Raw genomic sequence first — 25,971 nt, forward strand, 5'->3', positions numbered from 1 at the left:
TGTAGCTGAAATATAGCTATTGATGCATAACGTCCACTACAGTGGACATGTGATTAATCAGAGTTTTCTCTCAATCTAAAATCAAAACTTGGAAAATTTTACTGTGATATGACTCATTAGATATTGCTTGATGCTGCAATATTTTTTTTTACCTACAAGAATCTCCTAGGATAGAAAGAATGGGTGGATATTCCAGAGCAACTTGGGACGTCTGACTGACCCTTGGCCATCTTGGTTTGGAGGAGGAAAAAATCGAAACACAATGGCTTGCCACTTGGTTGCAATTTATAGGATGATGCACCAGGGTCCAATGAAGAGGCTGATGTGCAACTTTGCCATAAAACCCCGTGCAAATTCAAGAAAATGCTTTTTTAATAGCTGTCAACTGTAGTGACCACTATGCGTGAAAGGGTTAAAAACGGAAAAAATTATTATAGGCCTAATTATTTTAGCTACTTTTTTTAATCTATGGACACTCGTAGTATTTAAAATAAAGGGTTGGGAACCTCAGTTGCCCATCTATTTCCATCTACTGCCATAATGATGACAAAGCTGTTTTCAATCCTCTTATTATTAATCAAAACTAGAAGAGTACAAAAAAAAAATTTGATTTTGAGATTCCACAAATCTGTACTTCAATAAAAACGAGTTGTTAAGGAAAGAAATCAAAGTACGAAAGATATCAGTTTACAAGTTTTCAATTTAATTTAAGTTGAACTAGTACCTTTTCAGAACTGCTATTTTAATCCACGGAGGCCTAAGGGGTTAATTAAGCCTTGCAGATAGCACAGGTAGGCCTACGTCTGTAAGATGTCCGCTAAAGATCTGTTGATCTGTAAACCATCAGCTGTGTAAAAACATCTGATAAACGTCTTAGAAAAAGCAGTTTTACATACATTCTAAATCTTAAACATCTTAAAGACATCTAACAGGAAATGTCCTGGAAATGTCCTCATTGCAGATGAGCAAAAACTCTAAAAAATACATCTTGTAGATGTAAAAGCAGACATCAAATAGGCGTCTCCGAGATGTACATGTGCGATATTGTCTCAGGTTCCAGGTCTTGAAGAATTTTGAAAGTGTTTTATATATATATATTTTTTAAGTTGCCACTGATCTAAAAAGGCTTCTCACGTCTGTTGCCGTTAAAACATTAATAACTCCACAATTATCTATTTTACACAAACATAACAAACTAGTCCAAGCTGATGACTGGTTGGTGCTCTTGATAGACCATCAATAAAACCAACGACACTTCAAAAAACACATCGACTGTTCTGTAATTAAAATAGTTAAATACAGACATCGGCATGTTCTCATTTACAGCAGAACGGCAGACATTTGTAGTCGTGACTTTTATTTTGAAACTACTCCGGCTGTCATCGAAACTCCGCCCTTTGTCAAAGCGTTAGCAGCCAGGAAGTTCCTACTAAAAATACCCCGACGTCAGGCTAAAGAAAGGACCTGACTCCGGGCGACAAATTTATAGGATTTCATGTATACGTCAAGGTGCCTTCGGAAACATGTCGGGACAGAGGGTAAACAACTTGTGTTCGTCGCATAAACTCCCGCTGTTGGTTTTATCTCTGCTTGTTGTTTGTATCAGCTCCATTAACTCAGCTGCTCTCGGCGAGAAGGAGGCAGAGACTTACAACAAATACTACAATTACATCGAACTTACTGACCTTCTTAAAAGTCTCGCCCAGAGATACGCAAACATCGCAAATCTGACCAGCATCGGCAAATCAGTGGAGAACAGGGAGCTTTGGGTAATGAGAATCACCAAGGACCCCACTGTTGATGTAACGTTACCAGGAAAACCCAAATTCAAGTACGTGGGCAACATGCACGGAGACGAGACCGTGTCCCGACAGGTCCTGATCTACCTCCTGGAGTATCTGCTGGAGAACTACGGAGAAGATCAGCGGGTCACAGAGCTGCTCAACACCACCGATATTTATATCATGCCGAGCATGAACCCTGATGGGTTTGAGAAGTCTGTTGAGGGGGATTGTACGGGCGCAGATGAGGGTCGGTATAATGCTAAAAATATCGACCTCAATAGAAGTTTCCCAGACCAGTTTGAAGAGGTACACGTGAATGCAGAAGACATCCCTGAAGGCGCTGCTGTCATGAAGTGGATCCTGGAGAACAAGTAAGACCATTCGCAAACCGAACCCAGCTTTCTGACAGAAGAACTGCAAGAAAATCCGATTTAAAGACCATCTTAAACCAATATAAAAAAATTCTGCCCTTTCCCAAAACACAGCTACCATCTTAAGCTATATTTCCCAACCTGTTGGGTGTTCCTAGCCTAGGGTGTTCCAGGAATCAGGAATTTTGCCTGTAAAATCTAGCAAATCATAAAAACTTTCATGAATGTACGTTTTTCCAATTCAGCTCAGCTCTACAATATTTAACTTTTCTGAATCATAGTAATGGTAACACTTTACAATACACGAACATTAAACGTTACAGTATTTAATAATATTACTTAATGGTAGTAAATGTCCATTATTAGTTCATGTTAGCTTGGGACTAAGTGTTTTATTCATTGTCATTTTGTGTTAACTAATGTAGTTATCCAGTGTTAACAAATTAAACCTTATTGTAAAGTATTACCATAATAATAATAATAACAATAACAATAATTATTATTATTATTCAGAAAAATTTGATATTATAGAGCTGATTTAGAAAAAGAAATTTTCATTAAGATGATTTTTCTAGTTGTTTGTGATTACTGGATTAAGACTTTATAGAGATTGCATTTACAATAATAATAATGATAATCTTTATGGAATCCAGCAATCACAAACAACTTATTAATGTATTTTATTTTTGTCTTTGTTTTTACAAACAATTTCTATAAATATACTTTGTTCTAATTCAGCTCTACGATTTTTTTTCACTTTTTTTGTAATATTTACAATAATTATTATTGTTATTACTAATATTTGTTTGTCTGTAATGTCTTAATCCAGTGTATGTGACGTAGATGTTAATTATAACTCATCTGATATTCTCTGATTGTATTTTCTAGATTCGTGCTCTCTGGGAATCTGCATGGTGGGACAGTGGTGGCCAGTTATCCTTATGATGACTCTGCAGGCCATGAGGCAGAGGGCACCTATAGCAGATCGCCCGATGATGCTCTCTTCAGTTACTTGGCCCGGGTTTACGCAGAGAATAACCCTGTTATGAAAACTGGGCAGCCGAACTGTGACGGAAACTTAAGTGAGACCTTCAAGGATGGCATCACAAATGGAGCAAAGTGGTATGATGTGGCAGGTATGTTAGCAACACTTATTCCCTAGCCATGCTTTAATTAACCCTTTTCCTTGTTCTCTTTATCTGAATTTCACCCGCTGAGCTATAGCTTCATCAGTAATTCACTTTATTACTTATTTTCTGTTTCTTGTTCCTCAGAGAACATAAGTAAATCGGGAAGGAGGTGGGGTGGGGGGGGGGGTAATTTCTTATAGTCTTCAAGTTCAGTGGAACAGTCTTTATTTGGCTCCACCCACATCCTTATTTACTCAAAACATTCCGTTGCATATTTTCTATTGGGAAGTATGATAATGAGTTGGTAAACAAACGCCATTTGGAGACATATTTCAAATATTGACATAGTAAATAGTAGCTGCATTATTGTTTAAGTAAGTTTAAAATTTTGGAATGCTGGAGATGATATTTCTTAGTTTTTTGGGGGGGGATTTTTATAATGTTCTCAAACAGCACTAGTAAGAAACACAATAGTATAGCAAGTAATCCAAAACCTGGACTGTAAGTGTACAGTTGTGGTGTTCTCTGATTACTTTCCTTACAAGTCTGTGCAGTCCGGTTTCTCAACCATCACTGTCAAACAGAAGAAATCTGATCCACAATGTTCCTTGAAGCTTGCAGGTCAGATCCATGATGTACCTTAAGACTTGCTCAACCAGTCTAATGGTGATTACATCACACTTCTTGCGTTTGGATGTTATTCCCTCAGTTTTTATAAAGCGGTGGCATTTTGGTTGGTGCTGTTTACGAAGGGAGTACCTCCTGTGTGAACCCCTAATGTCTGGACCAAAAGTCATCATGTGAGGTGGTGACAGAAATTGCCGACCATTAAAACCACCTGAAAGTACAACATAACAGATCCCAAAATTAAATATGACGCCCTTTTTGACATTAAATTTCATACATTGCATAATTCCTATACAAATGTCACCTGATCTTTAGTTGTTTGTTGTAAAATGAGTGTTGGTGACCTTATAACGTTTTATTTGTGCATTTGACATGGAGGTTAAGTCATAAGGTGATCATAAGACCCAGTGTTATTTTAGTAGCATGTGTAGTATTTATTAATATTTTGAATTAGGTTTTATATTTTTCATTTAAATTTTAGTTTAAGTTTTAGTAATTTTATGTGCTTTTGTCATTTTTCTTATTTTATATATTTCTATTTAGCTTTAATTTATTTTCATTTCAGTTTTAGTTTTAGTAATTCATCTTTGACCTATTTTATTTTTAAATAAATAAAAAAGCTTTTTTACGTTTGTTTTTCCATCCAATATTTATATTTTATTTTATTTCTGCTTTATTTCAATAAATTTTTTTTTTTTATCATATTACTTAATAACATCACTGCATAAGTTATGTGAGTGTAGTATGCCTCAAATTGGTTTTCCTCATAAAGTTTTTTTATTTGTGTGTATATATTTATTTAGTTTTGTCTTTTTGTTTTCTCTTTGCTTAGAAACTGGTATTCTACCATAGAAACCAGTTGCAAAGTCTGTTCAGTGACCTGAATCCTGTTTCTGAGATTGTACCCAACACAGTTTGAAGATCTACAGACCACCAGCTGCGTTTTTAAAGTTAATATTCAATCATTTTATGACAAACTCCAGCTTTATCTAGGCAGTCATTCCTATGTTCTTCTCAGGGTCCTATGTTCCTCAGATTTAAATTGCAATTAATTAACACATGACAAATGGTCTTATGTTCCCAGGGTTAGGGTTAGGGCAACATAAACATAAGGTTAGCCCTAGGAACATAAGATGCTTTGACCATAGGACCAAGGCAACATTAATATGCTGTCTACACTCTGTTTTGGCAGCCCAGAGTGAAGTATAGTTTAATAAGAAAGTTGAACCTATTCTTTTCTTAGTTGTATTAAAGGGGTGGTTGATTATGATTTCACTTTTCTAACTTTAGTTAGTGTGTAATGTTGCTGTTTGAACATAAACAACCTCTGCAAAGTTACGACGCTCAAAGTTCAAAGCAAAGGGAGATATTTTCTTAGAAATCGTTTTTTAAGAACTACAACAAACGGCTGGTAGGGACTACACGACATTCCTCCCGGGTTAGTGACACCACTGACCCTCAAATTTAAATAAACCCCGCCCCCGGAACATGATTTATCATGACAGAATATGCAAATCAATGACTAGAAGATAACTACACATAAGCTACATAAATTCATCAACTAACCATTCAGAAATGTTGTCTACATGTTGTCACTTCTTGAGTCTCTCCATTTTTCTGACTCCGGTTTGATCATAAAACGCTAAAAGTTTTTGAAATTTTCAAGGCATGTCTGTGAGGTAAAAGGACATAAGCTGTTGAAGCTCCGCCCTCTGTGCTGGGAGCAGCAGCTCATTTCCATTTAAAGGGACAGGCACAAAAATGGTGCATTTTTGCTCACCCTCAAAAAGTGACAATTTTAACATGCTATTTAAAAATATCTGTGGGGAATTTTCAGCTAAAACTTCACATACACACTCTGGGGACATCAGAGATTTATTTTACATCTTGTGGAAAGGGCATTATACCACCCCTTTAACAAATAAGCATGTGCTAAAACAGGATCTCTCTTCTGGGACTTATCAGGATGACCTCATATATGTTTGTTTTCTGTCTAACTGTTGAAGTCAGAATAACTGTTAATAAGGGTGTATGCTGTCAAATAGAGTAACTGGGCATCTGCCACCTTTAAAAACATGCTAGACTGGTAGCATACATTGTCACATATTATAGAAAGACAGAAAACATGGGGCAGAGACATTTGACCCCACATACCTATAATTACAAGAGTCATTTGACTTGTTAGGTAATGTTAGGCTTGCTCTAGACTGCATGAATTAGCCGGACAAAAATACAGTTTCAGTTGTTGTTATTTTCGTGAAAGATTAGTGTTGCGAGCAATTGTGGAATTTTTGGTCTGTCCTCTGAATTTGCTCGACTGGAAATAGCTGCCCAGGGCATTGCCATGATTGGCAAGTGGACTGTCTTTTTACTTTGAAATTACATTGTATGAACTCGGCTTTATCTCTTACTATTGCATTTGTATTGACCGTCTGAGAAAGTCAATTCTGCAAAGAGCAGAAGTCCACGTCTTTCACAATCAAGACCTTTTTAGCTGTTAAAAAACGCATGCAGATTATGATATATCTGCGTAGTGCTTATTGCAATCTCGAGTTGCCATTACTTTGTCCTGTTCAGCTGATTTTGAGGAATTTTGATCCACAGTGCTTTAATGTTGTATGTTTTATCCCAGGGAATTGAACCCATAACCTTGCTGTTGCCAGTGCCATGGTACCCTTTGAAGTACATGAATCTACCACATTAAATTTATCAAAAGTGACAGTAAAGACATTCATAATGTTACAAAATAATTATATTTAAATATATGCTGTCCTTTTGAACTTTCTATTAATCAAAGAATCCTGAAATAAGTATCACGGTTTCTACAAAAATATTAAGCAGCCCAACTGTTTTCAACATTGATAATAGTAGGAATTTTTCTCTTGAGCAAATCAGCATATTCGGATGATTTCTGAAGAATCAAGTAACACTGAAGAATGAGTAATGATGCTTAAAATTCAGCTTTGCCATCACAGGGATAAATTACACTTTAAAATTTATTAAAATAGAAAACAGACTTTCAAAAATGTAAAAAATCAGCATTGGTTTGGTATCTGAAGGAGTCGTCAAACGTTAGATGACAGTGTGTTCTACCTTAGACCAATATAACCTATATGTGTTCTAACCCATATCTGTCAGCTCTTTATTCTCTGAAATCAATCTTAAAATGAGTTGGAGCTTCTTTTTTTTTTTCAAGGATATAAAAGTAGGTTGGCTTACATGAATGATTTCCTACCCCCTACATATATTACATGCTCCTAACATTAGCAACTGGCCAAACATTCTTGACATTACACCTTTTGAAAGACTCTTTGTATTGAGATGTTCCTCGTGTTTGCAGAAGCTTACAGTTTAAGCGTTGACAATCCCACTATGTCAATTCATCCCATGCCTTTGGTACACAATTTGTCCTTATTTTTTATTAGGGGGTATGCAGGATTACAATTACCTGAAGGGGAACTGTTTTGAAATCACTATGGAGCTCAGCTGCTGCAAGTACCCACCCTCATCTCAACTCAAAAAAGAATGGGACAACAATCGGGAGGCCCTGCTGGCCTACATGGAGAAGGTAGGAGAACTTGATGTGTTAACATCGACAATGAGCCCTACAAGAATGTCAGTGTGGCTTCGTTTTCAGAGTTTCTACCTTGTTGTGTATGTGTTCAGATTCATATTGGAGTGCGTGGCTTTGTGAGAGCAGCCAGGAATGAAGACCCTCTCGCAGATGCTGTGATAATGGTTGCAGGCATCAACCACAATGTGAGCACTGCACGCTTTGGTGACTACTATCGCCTCCTGCTGCCTGGCACCTACACCATCACAGCTGTAGCCCCGGGGTAAGCATGGAATATGATGGAGTGCATATTTATGAGGAAAACTGCACATACGCATTCAATATTCTGAGGAAAATCCTGTTGCTGTGTGAAAATGTTTAGTCCTGCAGATATCACTGCTTTCTGCTGAACTGCATAGTTTGGGCCCTGTTGGTAATTTATAAAATTAATATTAAAAATGATTATAGTTGCAGTCAACCAGTGTAGTCTAATTTAAAAAATGACTTGTATGAACCAGTTCTTTTTAGTAAATCAAAAACATACAACATGACCAATGTAGTCAGATTCACACGCAAGTGACTCTTATGAGCTCATTCTATTTAGTGAATCAAAAACAATCAGTGTAGTCCGATTCACGAACAAATGACTCTTATGAACAATTTTTTTTTAGTTAACCGAAGCACGACCATTAGACCTTAGTCAGGTTAGATAGCGAATTGAATTTAACACGAATGATAACAAGGTTGTGAGGGATACATTTACAGTCACGCACAGTATAAAGGCCCTAGATCACGCAAATTTCAAAACTTTTTTATGGAGTTTTTGTTTACTGAAAGTTTTTTCAGAAAGATGTTTCATCAGCTAGACAATTGGTTTGTTGTTAAACAACAGTACAATCCTTTGAACGCGCTGCACTTCTGTCCCTCACAGCCTCGTTTTCATTCCTGTCCAAAATTAAATATGCTGCTGCCCTGACTAAGGTCTATATAGTCAAAATTCACAGACAAATGACTCTTATGAGCTGGTTCTTTTTTTTTAAGCAAATAAGAAACATTCATTGCAACCTGCCAAAACAAATGTCCCTAGAAAGTCAGTACTTTTAATGAAACATTGCCTTGTATAATTTACAGTATTAGCAGAAAGAGAATTTCTTTCACATGTAAACAAAATGGACATTATAACGTACATGAAATATACCATAATCAATTGAGATAGAATTGAATCAGAATCAAATGGGAAAATCTGTACCTACTAATGGCTTTTATTTGTTATTTATTTCAACTAACAATATGCTCTGAGACTCCTTCACGTTTAAGTGTTCTTTCTATGTGTTTTATGTCGATCTTTGTGTTTATGTAGCTACATTCCCATGTCAGTGGCTGGGGTGGTGGTGAATGAGGGAAAAGCAACTGAGCTGAACATCACCCTCGTGGCTGAGACTGATGAGAATCCGACCACCCTCTCAATCCCAGAGTCCCCCTCTGACACCTCTGCGGACAGCGGCAGCACAGACAGCAGCAGCACCAGCAAAGCAGCAGCAGATGAAAAGCAGGGCTCCAGGGTTACGGTCCAGCCCCAGGACTTCCGCCATCATTACTACAACGACATGGAGCTGTTCCTGAAGAAATTCAGCTCTGAGTACAGCTCCATCACACGGCTGTATTCCATCGGCAAATCTGTGCAGGATCGCCTCCTGTGGGTCATGGAGATCTCCAACAATCCTGGTGTCCATGAGTTAGGTACTTCCGTTCCCACCCTTTTTTATGTCATTTTAATTAACACACATCTTTAGAAGTCAACCCGTTTCTAAAGTGAACTGACCCACGTCTTTCCTTACCAGGTGAACCAGAGTTTAAGTATATTGGTAATATGCACGGCAATGAGGTGGTTGGTCGGGAATTGCTCCTCAACCTCATCGAGTACCTGTGTCGCAACTATGGCACTGATCCTGAGGTCACCCAGCTCGTCAACTCCACGCGTATTCACATCATGCCTTCAATGAACCCAGATGGATACGAAATGTCCCAAGAGGGTAAGGTCTTGTGAACTCTGAGAAACCCCTATTGACGAAAATCTTCGTAATTTGAGAGAAAACGCTTCCCCGCCATTGACAAAAATTTACGCTATCCGTGTTTTCACTGTTATATGGTAGGGAGCGCTATGACAAATCTTCTGAAAGAGTACAGAATCTTTGAATCAAAACACAGGAAAAAAAGAAGCAGAAACAAGCGATCTCATATGTAAGCAGATGCATATGTAAAATAACGCGATCATCAACATTAAACAGCATATAAATTAAAACTGCCTATTGTTACTTGATGGACTTGATCTTCTCCATCTATGTTGTGATCATCTTTCTGAATCCGATCTGGATGTAGTCCTTGACAAAAATGTGATTTTCTTTTTTTTTATTAAACTCATCCACATTCAAGTGATGATAAAAAAGAATGTATTAAGCTTTTTTTGGTTTAAAAGCAGAGGCTCTGTTCTTTTTTTGATACACTGCATGTTCAGATATTCATATAACAAAATATTCTGGGGACCATGAAAAGTTTGTGAAAATGATCGAAAATGCTGGCAGTGGCTGGCCACTTAAAAAAAAAACCACACACACACACACACACTCTGGCGAGGAAAGAGTTAAATGTATCTGTCTTGGTTAGTCTCAAACTGTGTTGAATAATAATAAAGAATAATAATAAATATATTATTAATATTATTATTTATGTAATGAAAATAATAGTGTGTGTAGTATTATTATTATTATTATTATTATTTGTTTTTGTCTGTGTGGAAGCAACATAATAGCAATGAGAACAGAATTGCAACATATTTTTAATAATAATATTATTATTAATAAGTTATTATTATTATTATTATTATTATTAATACATTTATTATTTTTTATTATAATTTTTTTTCTCTCTGTGTTGGAGCAGCATAGTAACTGCAGGAAGATGGAACCATAACAAAAACATTCTCTTTTGTGCAGGAGATTTCGATGGCATCCAGGGACGCAACAACTCTAACAACTATGACCTAAACCGTAACTTTCCGGACCGGTTCAACCTCATCACAGATCCCAGACAGCCAGAGACCATTGCTGTTATGAACTGGGCAAAGAGCTACCCTTTTGTGTTGTCTGCCAACCTTCATGGAGGTAGGTCCTAATTTATAATAGTTCTGTTTTTGACTGGAAGCATGCTAAACACAGACGGATTAACCTCGAGATAAATTTCTATCAGGCTCTCTGGTGGTGAACTATCCATTTGATGATAACCTAGAAGATGTTGTCGGATACAGCGAGTCCTCAGATGATGCCGTGTTCAGGATGTTGGCTCTCGCTTACTCTCAGGTGAATATCTGGCTTTCTTTTTTCTGTAAAATCAACAATCAAATGACGTCGGTAAGAATATTTAATCATTAAAAGTTAAATCAATGGCCAGTAAAACAATCTCTTTTTTTTTTCAGGAAAACGCTCAAATGCATGACGGTTACCCCTGTAAGGAGCTGCATCCGTACAAAGAATACTTTCAAGATGGCATCACCAATGGCGCTGCATGGTACAATGTCCACGGTGAGTACTAGATTGTGGGTGTGGGGGTGGGTAATTAATACTAGTAATTAATACTAGTAATAAATAACTAGAAAAGGAAAGTTCAAGACAAAACTTTGAATGTTGACATACTGACAGATAGACAGACACTTGACAAATGGACAGACGGCCTTTTGTTAATATTGACATCCTAAAATAATATCCAGAAAAAAGTTGTATAAAATTAAAAAGTGCTTTAATAAGAAGTAAATATAAACTATGTGCTTTTTCCTCAGGAGGGATGCAGGATTGGAACTACGTCAACACTAACTGCTTTGAGGTGACCATTGAACTGGGCTGTTACAAATACCCACCAGCGATAGAGCTGCCAAAATACTGGGAACAAAACCGCAAATCACTTCTGCAGTTCATCCATCAGGTCAAACAGTCTGGCTGTTTCTTTCTCATATTTTTTTTTTTCCATCTCTATTCTGCCACACACCTTATAAAATTATTTGTTGGATGTTCAGGTCCACCGTGGGATAAAAGGAATGGTGATCGACAGCAAAGATGGATCTGGCATCCCCAATGCGACCATCACTGTGGACCAGATCAATCACTCCGTCACATCCAACATCGCAGGAGACTACTGGCGCTTACTCGTCCCAGGAAAATACCTTCTGAATGTCTCTGCCCAAGGGTACTTTCATGAATTTTCTGCACTAACTGTGGCACCAAACTAAAAGATAGCAATTCTTCCAAACATATGGAAGCTTACAGAGGCCATTAAATATGTTGTGATCTGCTTTTGTTTAGTTATAAACATATAAACAACAAAAAATATTTGTAACTATAATACGGTAACTATATATTGACTTATTAAGCCACTTTTTGTAATGTATATTCAAAATTGTACTTATCTGCAACAATAATGTAATAGCTTTGAATTGTTTTAATATGTGGAGACTTTCTCAGCAAATGTTGATCTGCAATTATTTACAATTAGTTTAGATAAATAATCATTGTATTTATATGTGTTCACTTATTTTTTTTATTTTTTTTAATTTTTTTAAATTGCTCTTTAACAGCCCTAAAGAGTTATTTAGCATCATGGGTATTTATTTAATATTTTTCTTTTTGCATAAAGGCCGATTCACAGCGCACAGACAAACGCCAACAAACAATATGAAAAATAACTGTCATGTTCACACTGCCCCAACAGACACCAACAAACTCTAATTGAACATGTTCAGTCAGGGTGAAAAATACCCCAGACAGACGCCAACAGGGGTAACACACTGATCCGTCAAAACCCAACAAACGTGTTTGTTGGCGTTTGTCTGTGCTTTGTGAATTGGCATTAAGACTGTAAATTACTGACATTCTCTCTTTCCATCTTTTTAGCTACTCCTCAGTTAGCACCTATGTCATCGTGCCTAAGGAAGGAGTGGAGATTGTTAATTTCACATTGACCCGGATTCACAGTTACTCAACTGGACAGAACACAGAAGGCTCAACTCTAATTCTGGATCCCAGTGTGAAGGAGTTCCAGAGCCTCATCAAGCAGCTGTCAGGAGAATCCGGTCTAGACAAGCTGATCAAGGACACTCCCACCCAGAGCAGCTTCCGTTATCGACGGTACAGCGAAGTTTCCGAGTTCCTGCGCGGCCTCACCCTGAACTTCCCGGAGATTACCTCACTCCACAGGTACAGCTCTCTTATGCATCTCACAGACATTTGGAACATTGGATTCAGTGTTTACAAACTCCGTGATCATGAGGGACCTTAACACAGAAGTTCTCCGGAGAGCTGATATTTACACGTGTGCCATGCCTTTCCCTCAGAGAACACCTGTTAAATTGAACAAAAGCATGAGTCAGTTTATCTGATCTCTGCAGACATGCCTGAACCGAATCCTGTGTTTCTGTGACCATAAACCCCGAAGGGCGATTCTTTGGGAATCAGAGAGATTAATGTCTCTGCATTCAGTACACAATGAAGTTACTGTGTGAACTTTAGCTTAGTCCCAGAAGTCATTTTTGAAAATTATAATTTGTGCTGAACCAAGTTTAAGGTCACGAAGTTAAAATGAATGACCAGAGAAGAGGTAAGTAGAGTACCGTTCAAAAGTTTGGGGTCAGTCATTTTTATTTATTTTTTATTTTTTTGTGAAAGAGATTAATACTTTTATTTAGCAACGATGCATTTAATAGATAAAAAGTGACAGTAAAAACTTTCATGTTGTTACAAAAAAATTATCAAATAAATAATATATATATAATTATTTACATTTCAAATAAATGCTGTTCTTTTGAACTTTCATCTAAAAATCTATATTTCATGGTTTTTATAACAATAGTAAGCAGCACAACTGTTTTCAAAATTAATAATAAGAAATGTTTCTTAAAGGAGAACTCTCATTTTTTTGTACATTTGGAGTGCTGTCAGTACAGAGAACAACGACAAAAATCGGTGTTGCCTACACCGTGTTATCCTCTTTTTAAAATCTGCACCCTGTTGACTTCAATGGGGCAAGTATTAAACCTGCTTTTAGCCTCTTAACATCCTTGATGTGTCATTACAAGTGCACAGGTCATGTGAGTGATTCCTTCAGAGTGAACACGAGTGAATCTGACTGCAGTAGATGTGAAAGATATTAATAAAAATGAAGTTAATTCGGCCAGCACTCATACCTGTATTTACATCCTGTTTTCGGTCGAAGTCCACAGTAGTCGATTGTCGAGTTCACGCGCGTGATCATAGTTAACTAAGCAACAGTGGAGAACTCGACAATCGACTACTGTGGACTTCGACCGAAAACAGGATGTAAAAACAGGTATGAGCGCTGGCCGAATTAACTTCATTTTTATTCATATCTTTCACATCTACTGCAGTCAGATTCACCCGTGTTCACTCTGAAGGAATCACTCACATGACCTGTGCACTTGTAATGACACATCAAGGATGTTAAGAGGCTAAAAGCAGGTTTAAAACTTGCCCCATTGAAGTCAACAGGGTGCAAATTTTAAAAAGAGGATAACACGGTGTAGGCAACACCGATTTTTGACGTTGTTCTCTGTATTGACAGCACTCCAAATTTACAAAAAAATGAGCTCAATGTTAAAATTGACCGGAGTTCTCCTTTAAGCACCAAATCAGCATATTAGAATGATTTCTGAAGGATCATGTGACACTGAAGACTGGAGTAATGATGCTGAAAATTCAGCTTAGTGTCACATGAATAAAAAACATTTTAAAATATATTAAAATAGAAAACAGTTTTATATCTGATTTTATTTCACAATATTACTGTTTATACTGTATTTTCAATCAAATAAATGCAGCCTTGATGAGCATTAGAGACTTCTTTCAAAAAATTATAAAACTTACCAACCCCATACTTTTGAATGGTACTGTAGGTCCAATGGTAATTTCAGCATTTGGTTTGTAACAGTTTGTGTCAGTTTATAATAGTTTATAATGGATTAAAATATGTAACTAAGGTAAAACATTTAGTTAAGTCAAACAATTGCAGTGATGTGATAAATATTTTCCCCCATATGAAGTCTTGGTCAGAGTGTGGAGTTCAGAACTATCTGGGCTCTGGAGATCTCCAACAACCCTAAAGTCCAAGAACCATCAGAGCCCAAGATCCGGTTTGTGGCAGGTATCCATGGTAACGCTCCAGTGGGCACAGAGCTGCTTCTGGAGTTTGCTGCCAGTCTCTGTATTAACTACGGAAAGAACACAGCCATCACCAAGGTGAGTTGCTTTTCTTGTGCAAAAGTGATGGCCTTGATGGTCACAGTATGATCAGAGGATCCTCCTAACCAGGGGTGCGTTTCCCAAAGCCAACTATAGTCGCAAGTTCCATCGCTACCAACGCAATTCAATGGAACTTGCATCCATAGTTAGCTAAGGATACTTTTTGGAAACGCACCCCAAGATGAAGGAAGCAGTTTAGTTAAAAGATCGCCTCAGTTCCACTGGGCATATTTAAACAGTTTAAGCAATAAGAAATTCTTTGGGTTAAATACAAGTTAAACTATCTATAAAAATGTACCCTATAAAGCCTGCTTTATCATGTTTGATAAGCAAATCTCTAAGGACTCTAAATTATCAATATGATCAAAACTCTGCTGAAAAACCTGTTGTACACAATCTGCTAAATGCCTTTTATCGTCTGATTGGTCCTTCATACTTTTTAGCAAATAAAAGGCCTTTTAGTATAATTCTAAAAGCATCCTGTAAAGTGTAAGAATATCTTGCATTTCATTTCATTATATGTTCTGACACCCACAATTAAAGACTTCAGAGCTCTGATCATAAAACTAAGCATTTAAATATCATCTTACTAAGACATATTATTGGGAGGTATAGATATTTTTGCTGAATATAATTAAGCTGTTTTCCCCCTCTTCTTGAGTATGATCTCCATATTCTGTTATATCATACTATATGAGCCATAAAAGCCTGATGCATCACTTATGATACCAAAAAAAAACACATATACCATGCTTATCCTATAGACATTTTTAGTAGATTTCACTCCAAGTACAAGTCAAATTCATTTTCTGTGCTTATCGACAGCATTGGTGTTATTGATTACCACAGAAAATCTCTGCAAAAGCTTACCTTATTTATCAATGAAATCATTCCAAGCCAAGTCAATTTTATTGAAACCAAACTATAATCCTTTAAATGTAAGTACATGAAGGTTAATCTGTACCTAACATGCCCCCTCTGTCTTTAGCTCATAAATGAGACCAGAATTGTTATCCTGCCCAGCATCAACCCAGATGGACGTGAGCTGGCGAAAGAGAAAAACTGCACCTCCACTGTTGGCATGACCAATGTTCACGGCAAGGACCTTGACAGTGACTTCTTCGGTGGGATGGCATTCAAATTATACCTTACATTTCAATAATGTGTGTCAATGACAATGGTCCACTGCTTAGTCTACAAGATGGCTGACTGTTTGTGTGTCCTTCTGTAGGGAATGCTTCTCAGCGTGCTGCAGATCCTCAGCCAGAGACGCGCGCTGTGATGGATCTGATTCAGGAAAGGGGCTTCTCTCTCTCTGTTGCTCTGGATGGAGGCTCTGTTTTGGTCACCTACCCATATGACAAACCAGTGCAATCTGGTATGTTTTGACTCATCCTCTGCTTTTTGAAATTACACATTTATTGCATCTGTGTTCTGATTTGTTTATTTCTTTGTTTTTCCTTCTTAATTACAGTTGAAAATGATGATACGCTGAGATATTTGGCTAGTGTGTATGCAAAAAACCATCCTACAATGCACTTGGGCAATACTGGATGTCCAAACAGCAGCCAACGTATGCTGATTTCCTTTCATACTTCAAGATTTTAAAACAACGGTTTATCTCTTTAGTAACAAGAAAATGCTCTGCATGCTCAGTGAGCAATTTCAGAGCCTCTGCTCTGTTAAATTTCTAGGTAGATGAACCATTTTTAGGTTGATGTTATAAATTATTTCTGTCTTTCTCCCTGTCTCCCCCAGTGGGCAACATTCCTGATGGTGTACTTCGAGCAGCAGTGTGGCACAGTCACATGGGAAGCATGAAGGTAGTTTACAAACTGAATGCATTAATACCGCTTATCAACTGGTTTTGCTTCAGAACCTAACAATGTACTAAAACGTATTACTAAAAATGTATTTATATTATTAGAAACACTTTTAACAATATGCAATTATTAACAATTATTAATATGAAATGTCAGCAGCCAATAATTCACCACATAAAACCTGTGGTCTTCACAAACCATATTCGTCCTAGTTGCAAATTAATCTGTTTATTGTATTCTGGATTTTCTCTTACTTTGCGTAGACTACCATTCAAAACGTTGGGGTTGGTAAGATGTTATTAAAAGTAGTATTGATCAAAATAGAGTAAAAACTGTAGTATAGTGAAATATTATTGCCATTCTAAATAAATGTTTTCTATTTCAAAATATTTTGATATGTAATTTAGTTCTGCGTTGGCAAATCAGTCATTACTCCAGTCTTCAGTGTTACATGATCCTTCAGATATCATTCTAATATGCTGATTTGGTGCTCAAGAAACATTTTATATTATGCAGTAAAAAAAAAATTGTGGAAATCATGACAGGTTTTTTTTTGGATTTTTTGATGAATATAAAGTTCAAAAGAACAGCATTTATTTGAACATTTTAATATTTTGTTACATTATAAATGTATTTACTGTATTTTGCAAAAATGCATTTTATTAAATAAAATCTTACTGACCCCAAGCTTTTGAATGGTAGACGGGTTAAATTCTAAACAAAACTAAACTGTGTTAGTATTCGTCTAATATAGCTAGCTTATACCGAGCAAGCACACCATAAAGTTTGATTGGACACACAGATTTGGATGTCAAGAACAAAATATACGGGAAGTGTTTTGCTTTCTAAATTAATGTTTTGCATTTAGCATTGCTTTTTTTCACTGCTCTCTGCGATCCAATCAGAACGGACCAGTACCCCATTTCTGGGTCATCACTAACATACAGTAATTTTTACTCTCCCTGACTCTCCGGTTACTTCCTTTCCATGCTGTAGGACTTCAGTGTGGACTTTGGGCACTGTCCTGAGATTACGGTCTACACCAGCTGCTGCCTGTTCCCACCAGCTGAAATGCTGCCCACGCTTTGGGCCGCGAACAGGAAGTCTCTTCTGAGCATGCTGGTTGAGGTCAGTCTGTTGTTGTCCTCTCTGCCTCTCTGTTCATCGCCCTCCGCTGAATCTCAGCTAGTCCTTGCTGAAGCTGGTTCTTCTGTTCTAGGTACACAAAGGGGTTCGTGGAGTGGTCAAGGATAAGAACGGTAAGCCCATCGTGGGTGCTATAATAGTATTGAATGGTGGTGTCCGAGTCTTCACGGGTGAGGGAGGATATTTCCACGCCCTTCTGGCCCCTGGTTTACACAACATTGAAGCGGTGGCCGACGGCTACCAGCAGCAATCCCAGAAGGTGAGTGTTTATTTTTGCTGTGTTGGTTTGTTTTTTTGTTTTCTTTTTGTTTGGATTTGTGTGTGTGTGTGTGTGTGTGTGTGTGTGTGTGTGTGTGTGTGTGTGTGTGTGTGTGTGTGTGTGTGTGTGTGTGTGTGTGTGTGTGTGTGTGTGTGTGTGTGTGTGTGTGTGTGTGTGTGTGTGTGTGTGTGTGTGTGTGTGTGTGTGTGTGTGTGTGTGTGTGTGTGTGTGTGTGTGTGTGTGTGTGTGTGTGTGTGTGTGTGTGTGTGTGTGTGTGTGTGTGTGTGTGTGTGTGTGTGTGTGTGTGTGTGTGTGTGTGTGTGTGTGTGTGTTTTTTTTTTTGTCGTTTTTTTTTCTTCTTCTATTTTATATATATTTATTATACAGAATATTTAGTTTAAATTAACCGAACTCTATAATATACAATGCAGTATAATAATGGAGATAATAGAATTGTTTAATAATATACCATACATTTTATTTTATTATTTTATATATATTTGTAATACAGAACATTTAGTTTAATTTAAATGTATAATAATATACAATTCAATGTAATGAAGAAGATGATGTAATTAAAATTCATTTTTATTGTCTAATAATATATTATATGTTTTTTTCACTGTTCCTGTGGTCTTTTCAGGTGTCTGTGTCACCTTTTGAAGCAGCAAGTTCAATTATTATTGAATTTGACATGGAGAACGATATATTTGGCCTGCCAAGAGAATTAGTCGTGGCAAGTGCAGGTAGGCAGATCAAATCGTTCACGGCATGAGGCCATTTTTAAAAAAAATACTTCGTTAATATGCAAATTTTCATTGGCTGTCTTTTTTTTTTCTCAATCTCACAGCTGCCGCAATGACGGCCCTGGTCGTGACAGCCTGCATCATCTGGTGCGTCTGCTCAGTAAAGTCGAACAGACAAAAGGACGGATTCCATCGGCTACGGCAGCACCGGGACGACTATGATGATGAGGTCCGCCTCATGTCTATGGGCTCCAAAAAGTCTCTCCTGAGCCACGAATTTCAAGATGAGAGCGAAAGTGACGAGGATACGCTATACACCAACAAACTTTAAGACCTTCTCATCCTCTAAATCTGTCCACTGCCTGCAGGGCCTGTAGAGGGCGCTCAACGGCCAGCAGCATTATAGTCCAAACCATCTAAATCCCGAGAATCACTGTGGGATGCACTTTAATGCCCAAATGAAATCGTAGTGTATGCAACAGACCACTGCTCTCAACCAGCCTGCTTAGTTTTCCGGGTCTGTGTAATACTGGTCCTCCACCCTTTATTAAGGAAATCAAACAGCTAGAATCCATCTCAACAGGATTATGAATCACTGTGCCTTGTTAGAATTGAGATTGCATGGACGCTGCAGTTGTGAGGATGACAATTTTGTAGTGTAAATGGAATTTTATTCCCCTTTTTTCTGTGGACCCGTGTCAAAGTCCGGAATCGTTTGGTTTGAGAATCTGGTTCGCTCATTGGCTTCATTATAAATTTCTTATGATTAACAAACTGCTGTCACAGAGCAAGTGAAATGGCCCAAATATTTTACATTATGCCATTTATTCATTCAATTAGTACGGTATTTCATGCAAGTATGTGTAACAGCAGCATTAAACGTCTCAGATGTGAGGGTTTTGAACATACTAAATGTAGATATTTACATTTAAGATATTTCTCTCTACCATTGCACGTTTGTCATAAAGGTGAAGCATTCGATACATAGCAGACAAACTCATACTCATGCTTTACTGCCTTCCCATTTCTCTTTTTTGATATTCTGGGGATATGGTGGAACTTTTAATAATAACTCCACTCGGACATGATAGTGTTTAGTCAGTGTGTCTGTATTATTTTGTCTTAATGTGCACTCTTGAAAATGTTGTCCCTATTTTGTTCATTTTTAAAAAAAGAAAAAAAATATTTATTTTTGTTTTAAGATCCATCCATTGAATATATTTATTTTTTTCACCCACTCTCATGCATCCCAGAAAGATCAGAATAAGCAGTGCCATCATTACTTCATTTATGTAGTTGACATATGTAAATGTTATTTACAATTCAGGAAACTAATGAAAAAGAGTGGTGTGGTTTGCTCGTGCTTTTAAAAGAAAAAAGCAACGAACAGATTAACAGTTAAAATTCAATGGAAGATTCAGGTTTTTATGTATAATTCATATCATTCTGTGCCAGAGTGATCATTCATACAGGGCAAATGTTAATAAGTGGGAGAATTGTTTCTATGATTTAATTAGTTGCTGATCCCATTACCAACAAAATCTTAATTAAATTTGGCTTGATGTTGATTGTCATGCTTGAATGTAAATGTCTGGGTGTGTTTGACTTTGAACAAATATGTCTAACTTTTCTATGTTTGTGCTGATGTTTATTTTTCTTTCTTTTTTTATACAACAATGATTGTACATATCGAATTGTTGCCAACTATATTTAAATTACACAAGTGCAATTCCTTTCGAGAGTGAAAGAACTGCACAAATAAACCTGTTTATGCCCAGCAAACAGTACGTTGCGACGGCGTCGTCAGTGTTTCGAATGGTGAATGGTGTGTAATTAAATGAGATGTAAATAAAGATGAAACTTTGTTCTGAATATGTCATGTGCTTTTCTTTAATATGATCAGGTTTTAATGCAGTTATGCAATATTTTTATGGTGCTGTAGTAGCTATGCAGTTTCCAACTATATAAAAAAAGAAGAACATTGAAACTCATATTTGCTAGGCTATTATCCTAAGATTATTTTGTCATCTAATCTCAAGTGTGCACAAACACAAAAGGAATTTGCTGTAGTTTTCAGGAGCTAATACATACATACATTACACAAGAGAATAGACAGAAAATGTAGGATTACATTTAAAGTAGGATTAAGAATGAAAAACAATATCAGAATCAGAAAGAGCTTTATTGCCAAGTGTGCTAGGAATTTTTCTTGGTACTGAAGCTTCCAGTGTACAAATACAACAAGAAACATAGTGATAAAATTCTAGGAAAAAAATATAAATATAACAATATGAAAAAAGTATAAGACTACATCTATATATTTTTATATATAGTATGTATAATACCGTATAATAGTATTATATATATTATGAATAATACTACATCTAGATGTAGTATTATATATTTGTATATATTAAATAAGGGAAATGGAATAAATTTAAACGTGTTTAATGCGCTTGTATTTTGAACTGTATTTTCAAATAAAGATTAAAGGGATAGTTCACCCAAAAATGAAAATTCTGTCATCATTTACTCATCCTCAAGTTGTTTCAAACCTGTATGAATTTCTTTTTTCTGCTGAACACAAAAGAAGATATTTTGAAAAATGTCTGTAACCAAACAGTTGATTGACCCCATTGACTTCCATAGTATTTTTTTTTTCCTACTATGGAAGTCAATGGGATCCATCAACTGTTTGGTTACAGACATTTTTCAAAATATCTTCTTTTGTGTTCAGCAGAAAAAAGAAATTCATACAGGTTTGAAACAACTTGAGGGTGAGTAAATGATGACAGAATTTTCATTTTTGGGTTAACTATCCCTTTAAGGGAATGCTAAAGGAGAGTGCGTATCTTCTGCAATCCCCGCGGTGGCGCTGTGGCGGCGGAGCGCAGCGCAGAGTGTGTTGAAATGCTCTTGCTCTAGTCTCCGCCTCTGCCAGCACCACCGCGGATGACGTGCAACAACAAAGATGGCAGGAGGAAACAGCAACTATTGGGAAGGTGAGGTGGCAAAGCGTCACAAATTCGCCTTGACCAAAAGCTTTATTGCGCTTTGTGACAGCTCGCGCGAATTCATGGTTCTGAAGAGTCTTTGGTAACGGTTTCATGGAAACGCAGCCAGGTTACCACACTAACTATCGCCGTTAGCATTAGCTCGCTAGACCGCAGAAACGTCAGTGCTTTTGATTAGCCTGAAAACCTGAGGAACACAGCGAGACATCTTTCATTCCTCTAAATCTAAACATTTGTCTGATGTCTTTCAGTTCATACAGACTTTCTGTACTTAATGTAGCAGGAACTTATGTAATCTGTCAGATAAGTTACAGAACTGTTTGTATATGAAACTGAAACAAGCTTTTACATTAAAACTAAATAAACTAATAGGCTGTGTTTCAAAATCTAGTAAGCTGCCTTCCTAGACAGCACTTTTGGGCTTCATTTTCTCGTTTTGAATGTTTACCTGTGATACCTAAAACACATTACAGCAGTCAGACACTGTAGACAGTTAACAGACAATACATGTACAAAAGGACCAGGTAGACTGATATGAATCTTTTGTCATGTGTAAATATAAGTTACTACCAAATGACGTTCTCAGGGAAATGTTGTGTGCAATTCTATTGCATTTTCTAATATTATTTTGTCATCTAGTGTAAACGTAAGGTAATGCAAGTGCATATTGATTGATGTGTGTTGTCATTTTATAGTCTTACACTTTATGAATATGAATGTATATTACCACTGACATCATTCACTGAATGTCATAATCTTTACTTTTTTGCACATTGACAGACCTGCGGAAGCAGGCGAGGCAGCTGGAGAACGAACTGGACCTGAAGCTGGTGTCTTTCAGCAAGCTGTGCACCAGTTACAGCAGCTCTCGGGACGGTCGTAGAGGGGACAGGTGGGACGTTGCTGTAGTAGCTCATTCAAAGAATTGCGGTGTTTTCTAGATATCATTATGAGGATGTTGGTGGTGCTAACATGCTTCTCTTCTCTCTCTTTCCAGTAGTTCGGATACAACACCTCTGCTCTGTAACTCCACTCAGGACAGAATGTTTGAGACCATGTCAGTGGAGATTGAGCAGCTACTTGCGAAAGTAAGAACTATGTAATACCACGTGGTAGTTATTAGGTGTTATACACATTGCAATTTACAGTGTCCTATCCTGATCCTCATGTACATTAAACTGCTGATTGACGACTAATTTTTCGGTTGATACTGATATTGCTTAATGATAACATATAGCTATTCTCTTATTCTTTCCTGCGTTTAAAGCTTACAGGTGTGAATGACAAGATGGCTGAGTATACGAGCACACCGGGAGTAACGTCTCTGAACGCTGCTCTAATGCACACTCTCCAGAGGCACAGAGACATCCTACAGGTAGGTTTCTTATCGTTTATAATCTCCTCTCATTTTATGAAATACTCTCAGGGATTTATCAGTGACATTATTGTCCACAAACAGCTGCCTGTCCAACTATTAGGCTATTATACAATACCATTTGAAAGTTTGGGGTCAGTAAGTTCTTTTAAAGACTTTTTTTTTAAAGAAATGAGTTCTTTTATTCAGCAAGAATGCATTAAATTGATCAAAAGTGGCAGTAAATATGTATAATGTTACAAAACATTTTCATTTCAAATAAATGGTGTTCTTTTGAACTTTCTATTTATCAAAGAATCCTGAAAAAAAAGTATCAGTTTCCACAAAAGTATTAAGCAGCACAACTGATTTCAATGTTGATAATATTAAGAAATGTTTCTTGAGCACCAAATCGGCATATTAGATTGATTTCTGAAGGATCATGTGACACTGAAGACTGTAGTAATGATGCTAAAAATTCAGCTTTGCTATCCAAGGAATAAATTACATAAAATATGTTAAACCTGTTATTTTAAGTTGTAATAATATTTCACAATATTGCTGTTATTACTGAATTTTTCATCAAATAAATGCAGCCTGATGAGCAATCTACAAGAGACTTTTTTCAAAAACATTAAAAAAGCTTACTGACCCTAAGCTTTTGAATGGTAGTGGATGTATTATGAAGACTGTATTCTCAATATAAAAGGGCAGTTCCTGTATTTAACATCAACATAGCTGACCCAGTTTGTTTTTTATAACCTCTTTAACTCTGTTTTCCTTCTCTAGGACTACACACATGAATTTCATAAAACCAAATCAAACTTCATGGCAATCAGGGAGAGAGAGGATCTTTTGGGATCTGTGAGAAAAGACATTGAGTGAGTTTTCTTTGAAATTCCCTTATAAAGCTAAAAAGGTTTTGAAGACCAACCCCATCTAATGTGTAATTAATCTGTATTATAAAACCTTATGTATGAAATGAAATTCTCCATAAACATAGTTTCTTACTGATCTTTATAGTTAAAAATGAGTTGAATTCATGCCCTCATGAAATCTATGGATTTTTTTTTCTCATTTTCTGTGGTGATTTTGGAGGAAAATTATTATATGATTATAAATGGAATTCCACTGAATGGGTTTTAAAATGTTGAACTGATATGGGAATATTACACCTTCATTTTAGTAGACAATGCAATCTTTCTGTGGGCTTCTACGGGCACAGATTTGACGTGGTTCTGGTTGTGACCCTGAGATCATGACTGCAGGGCTGGATAATGACTTATTGATCTGAGCTGCAATACTCTGGCACCTCTATGGGCTGCTTATTTCATTTGTGTGCCTTGAAGTAGTTGTTCTGTACCTTATATGATGAGAAAAACTCTTTAATGCTCCTTGCAATTGCTATTGAACTTTTTTTTTTCAGTCGAAATAAACAGACTGTCACAGTTGGATTTGAGCTCAATCCATCTCTTGCAGCACTGTATTTTTAATGCCAGTATTTTCACAAGTGAGGTGTACACCCCCCTCTGTCTCTGACCAGCAATAAACTTGTTTACTCAGTAGAGTAAGACCGAACCAATTTTCAGATTCCAGATGAAACTGGGCAAAATGTGTCTGGTCGTCGAAACCACAAGTCTAAATTTTATTCCTCCTAAAATGGTAACTAAACATGTGAGAGCATGTTATAATGTCTCCCGTACCCAGATATGACAGTGTTACAGCAACATGCATCGCTGCAGAGGAGTGAGCATCTCTCTCTCTCTCTCTCTCTCTCTCTCTCTCTCTCTCTCTCTCTCTCTCTCTCTCTCTCTCTCTCTCTCTCTCTCTCTCTCTCTCTCTCTCTCTCTCTCTCTCTCTCTCTCTCTCTCTCTCTCTCTCTCTCTCTCTCTCTCTCTCTCTCTCTCTCTCTCTCTCTTTTTGATCTTGAAATTAGCTGATGATAAATAAAATATAGCTCATATCTTGCTTTATTTGACGTGAACTCTTATTAAATTTGCATATAGCGTATATGCATATTTGCATATAAGATTAGATTTCTATTTGTTTTGCAGAGACCCATATGTTGCCAAATGTAAATGGAACAGTTTTAACAAAACGGATAGATATCCGATCAGTAAAAACGCATCACCCATTGGAAATCTGTTCTTCAAAGTCTAATTTAAACTGAAAACAAACCAACTAAAGTATTTTAAAAAATGTAACACAAATTGTATGAAAAATTGCTTAAAAATATTCAATTAATATTTCTATGTTAGCCATTATAAATATTTAAAATATGTGGTTATGTTTATGTGTGGTGGGGTTGGAGGGTTGTGGCACAGTGATTAGCTTAAAAATCGCATTTCGTGACAAAAATGTTTCCGACCCCTAATAAAGACAACAGCTTATCTGCAGATTTCATTCACATATTTTGTCATACATAGTTGATCATACATAGTTGTATTCATGTATCCACATACATAGTTGATCAAAACCTGCATCAGAGCCTGCCTGATAAAAGTACAGTAAAAACAATAATATTTTGAAGTAGTATTATAATTTAAACTAAATAATGTCTATTTTAATATATTTTAAAATGTAATTTATAATATGATGGCAAAGCTGTATTTTCAGAAGCCATTACTCTTCAATGTCAGACGATCCTTCAGAAATCTTTATAATATTCTGATTTGGTGCACAATATTTATTTCTTCTTATTATTATTATTATTGTTATCAATGCTGAAAATGGTTGTGCTGCTTAATATTTTTGTGGAAACCGGGTTACATTTTTTCAAGATTCTTTGATAAATAGAAGGAATAGCATTTATTTGAAAAATAAATATTTCTAAACATTATAAATGTCTTTAATGTCACTTCTG

At 36.6% G+C, this 25,971-nt stretch overlaps 2 protein-coding genes across 5 annotated transcripts in view; both read left to right on the plus strand.

Annotated features, from left to right (window-relative positions):
- The first annotated feature begins 1,322 nt into the window (after positions 1–1,322).
- Positions 1,323–20,612, plus strand: cpda (carboxypeptidase D, a). Its single transcript, XM_081370674.1, has 21 exons — positions 1,323–2,155; positions 3,044–3,291; positions 7,338–7,480; positions 7,579–7,748; positions 8,826–9,205; positions 9,307–9,498; positions 10,459–10,626; positions 10,712–10,821; positions 10,938–11,043; positions 11,298–11,440; positions 11,532–11,701; positions 12,406–12,708; positions 14,568–14,763; positions 15,755–15,890; positions 15,998–16,144; positions 16,241–16,339; positions 16,525–16,589; positions 17,586–17,717; positions 17,809–17,994; positions 18,638–18,740; positions 18,845–20,612. The coding sequence occupies exons 1-21, from the start codon at positions 1,524–1,526 to the stop codon at positions 19,069–19,071; spliced, it is 4,056 nt and encodes a 1,351-aa protein (XP_081226800.1). The 5' UTR covers positions 1,323–1,523; the 3' UTR covers positions 19,072–20,612.
- Positions 20,613–21,617: 1,005 nt separating this feature from the next.
- The window catches only part of gosr1 (golgi SNAP receptor complex member 1), a 38,115-nt gene continuing 33,761 nt past the window's right edge, over positions 21,618–25,971 (plus strand). For 2 of the 4 annotated variants that reach the window (XR_014030541.1, XM_081371231.1), the window contains exons 1-5: positions 21,618–21,742; positions 22,535–22,646; positions 22,752–22,842; positions 23,022–23,129; positions 23,898–23,989. Coding sequence is in view for 3 of the 4 variants with exons in the window: in XM_081371231.1 (XP_081227357.1) it covers positions 21,712–21,742; positions 22,535–22,646; positions 22,752–22,842; positions 23,022–23,129; positions 23,898–23,989 (434 nt within the window). In the remaining variant the exon portion in view is untranslated. Of the gene's footprint in view, positions 21,864–22,534; positions 22,647–22,751; positions 22,843–23,021; positions 23,130–23,897; positions 23,990–25,971 lie in introns of all 4 variants that reach the window. The other 2 variants (XM_081371233.1, XM_081371232.1) reach the window with 2 other exon arrangements.

Source organism: Scardinius erythrophthalmus (genome assembly GCF_964197995.2).
Source record: "Scardinius erythrophthalmus genome assembly, chromosome: 7".
Taxonomy (NCBI): Eukaryota; Metazoa; Chordata; class Actinopteri; order Cypriniformes; family Leuciscidae; genus Scardinius; species Scardinius erythrophthalmus.

What these genes read in the sequence shown, in the direction of transcription:
- cpda (XM_081370674.1), top strand. Translation starts at nt 1,524, where the DNA reads ATGTCGGGACAGAGGGTAAACAACTTGTGTTCGTCGCATAAACTCCCG. An exon ending in TCCTGGTGTCCATGAGTTAG is followed by an intron (nt 9,206 to 9,306) that starts GTACTTCCGTTC and finishes TTTCCTTACCAG; the next exon opens with GTGAACCAGAGTTTAAGTAT. An exon ending in ACCAGCAGCAATCCCAGAAG is followed by an intron (nt 17,995 to 18,637) that starts GTGAGTGTTTAT and finishes TGGTCTTTTCAG; the next exon opens with GTGTCTGTGTCACCTTTTGA.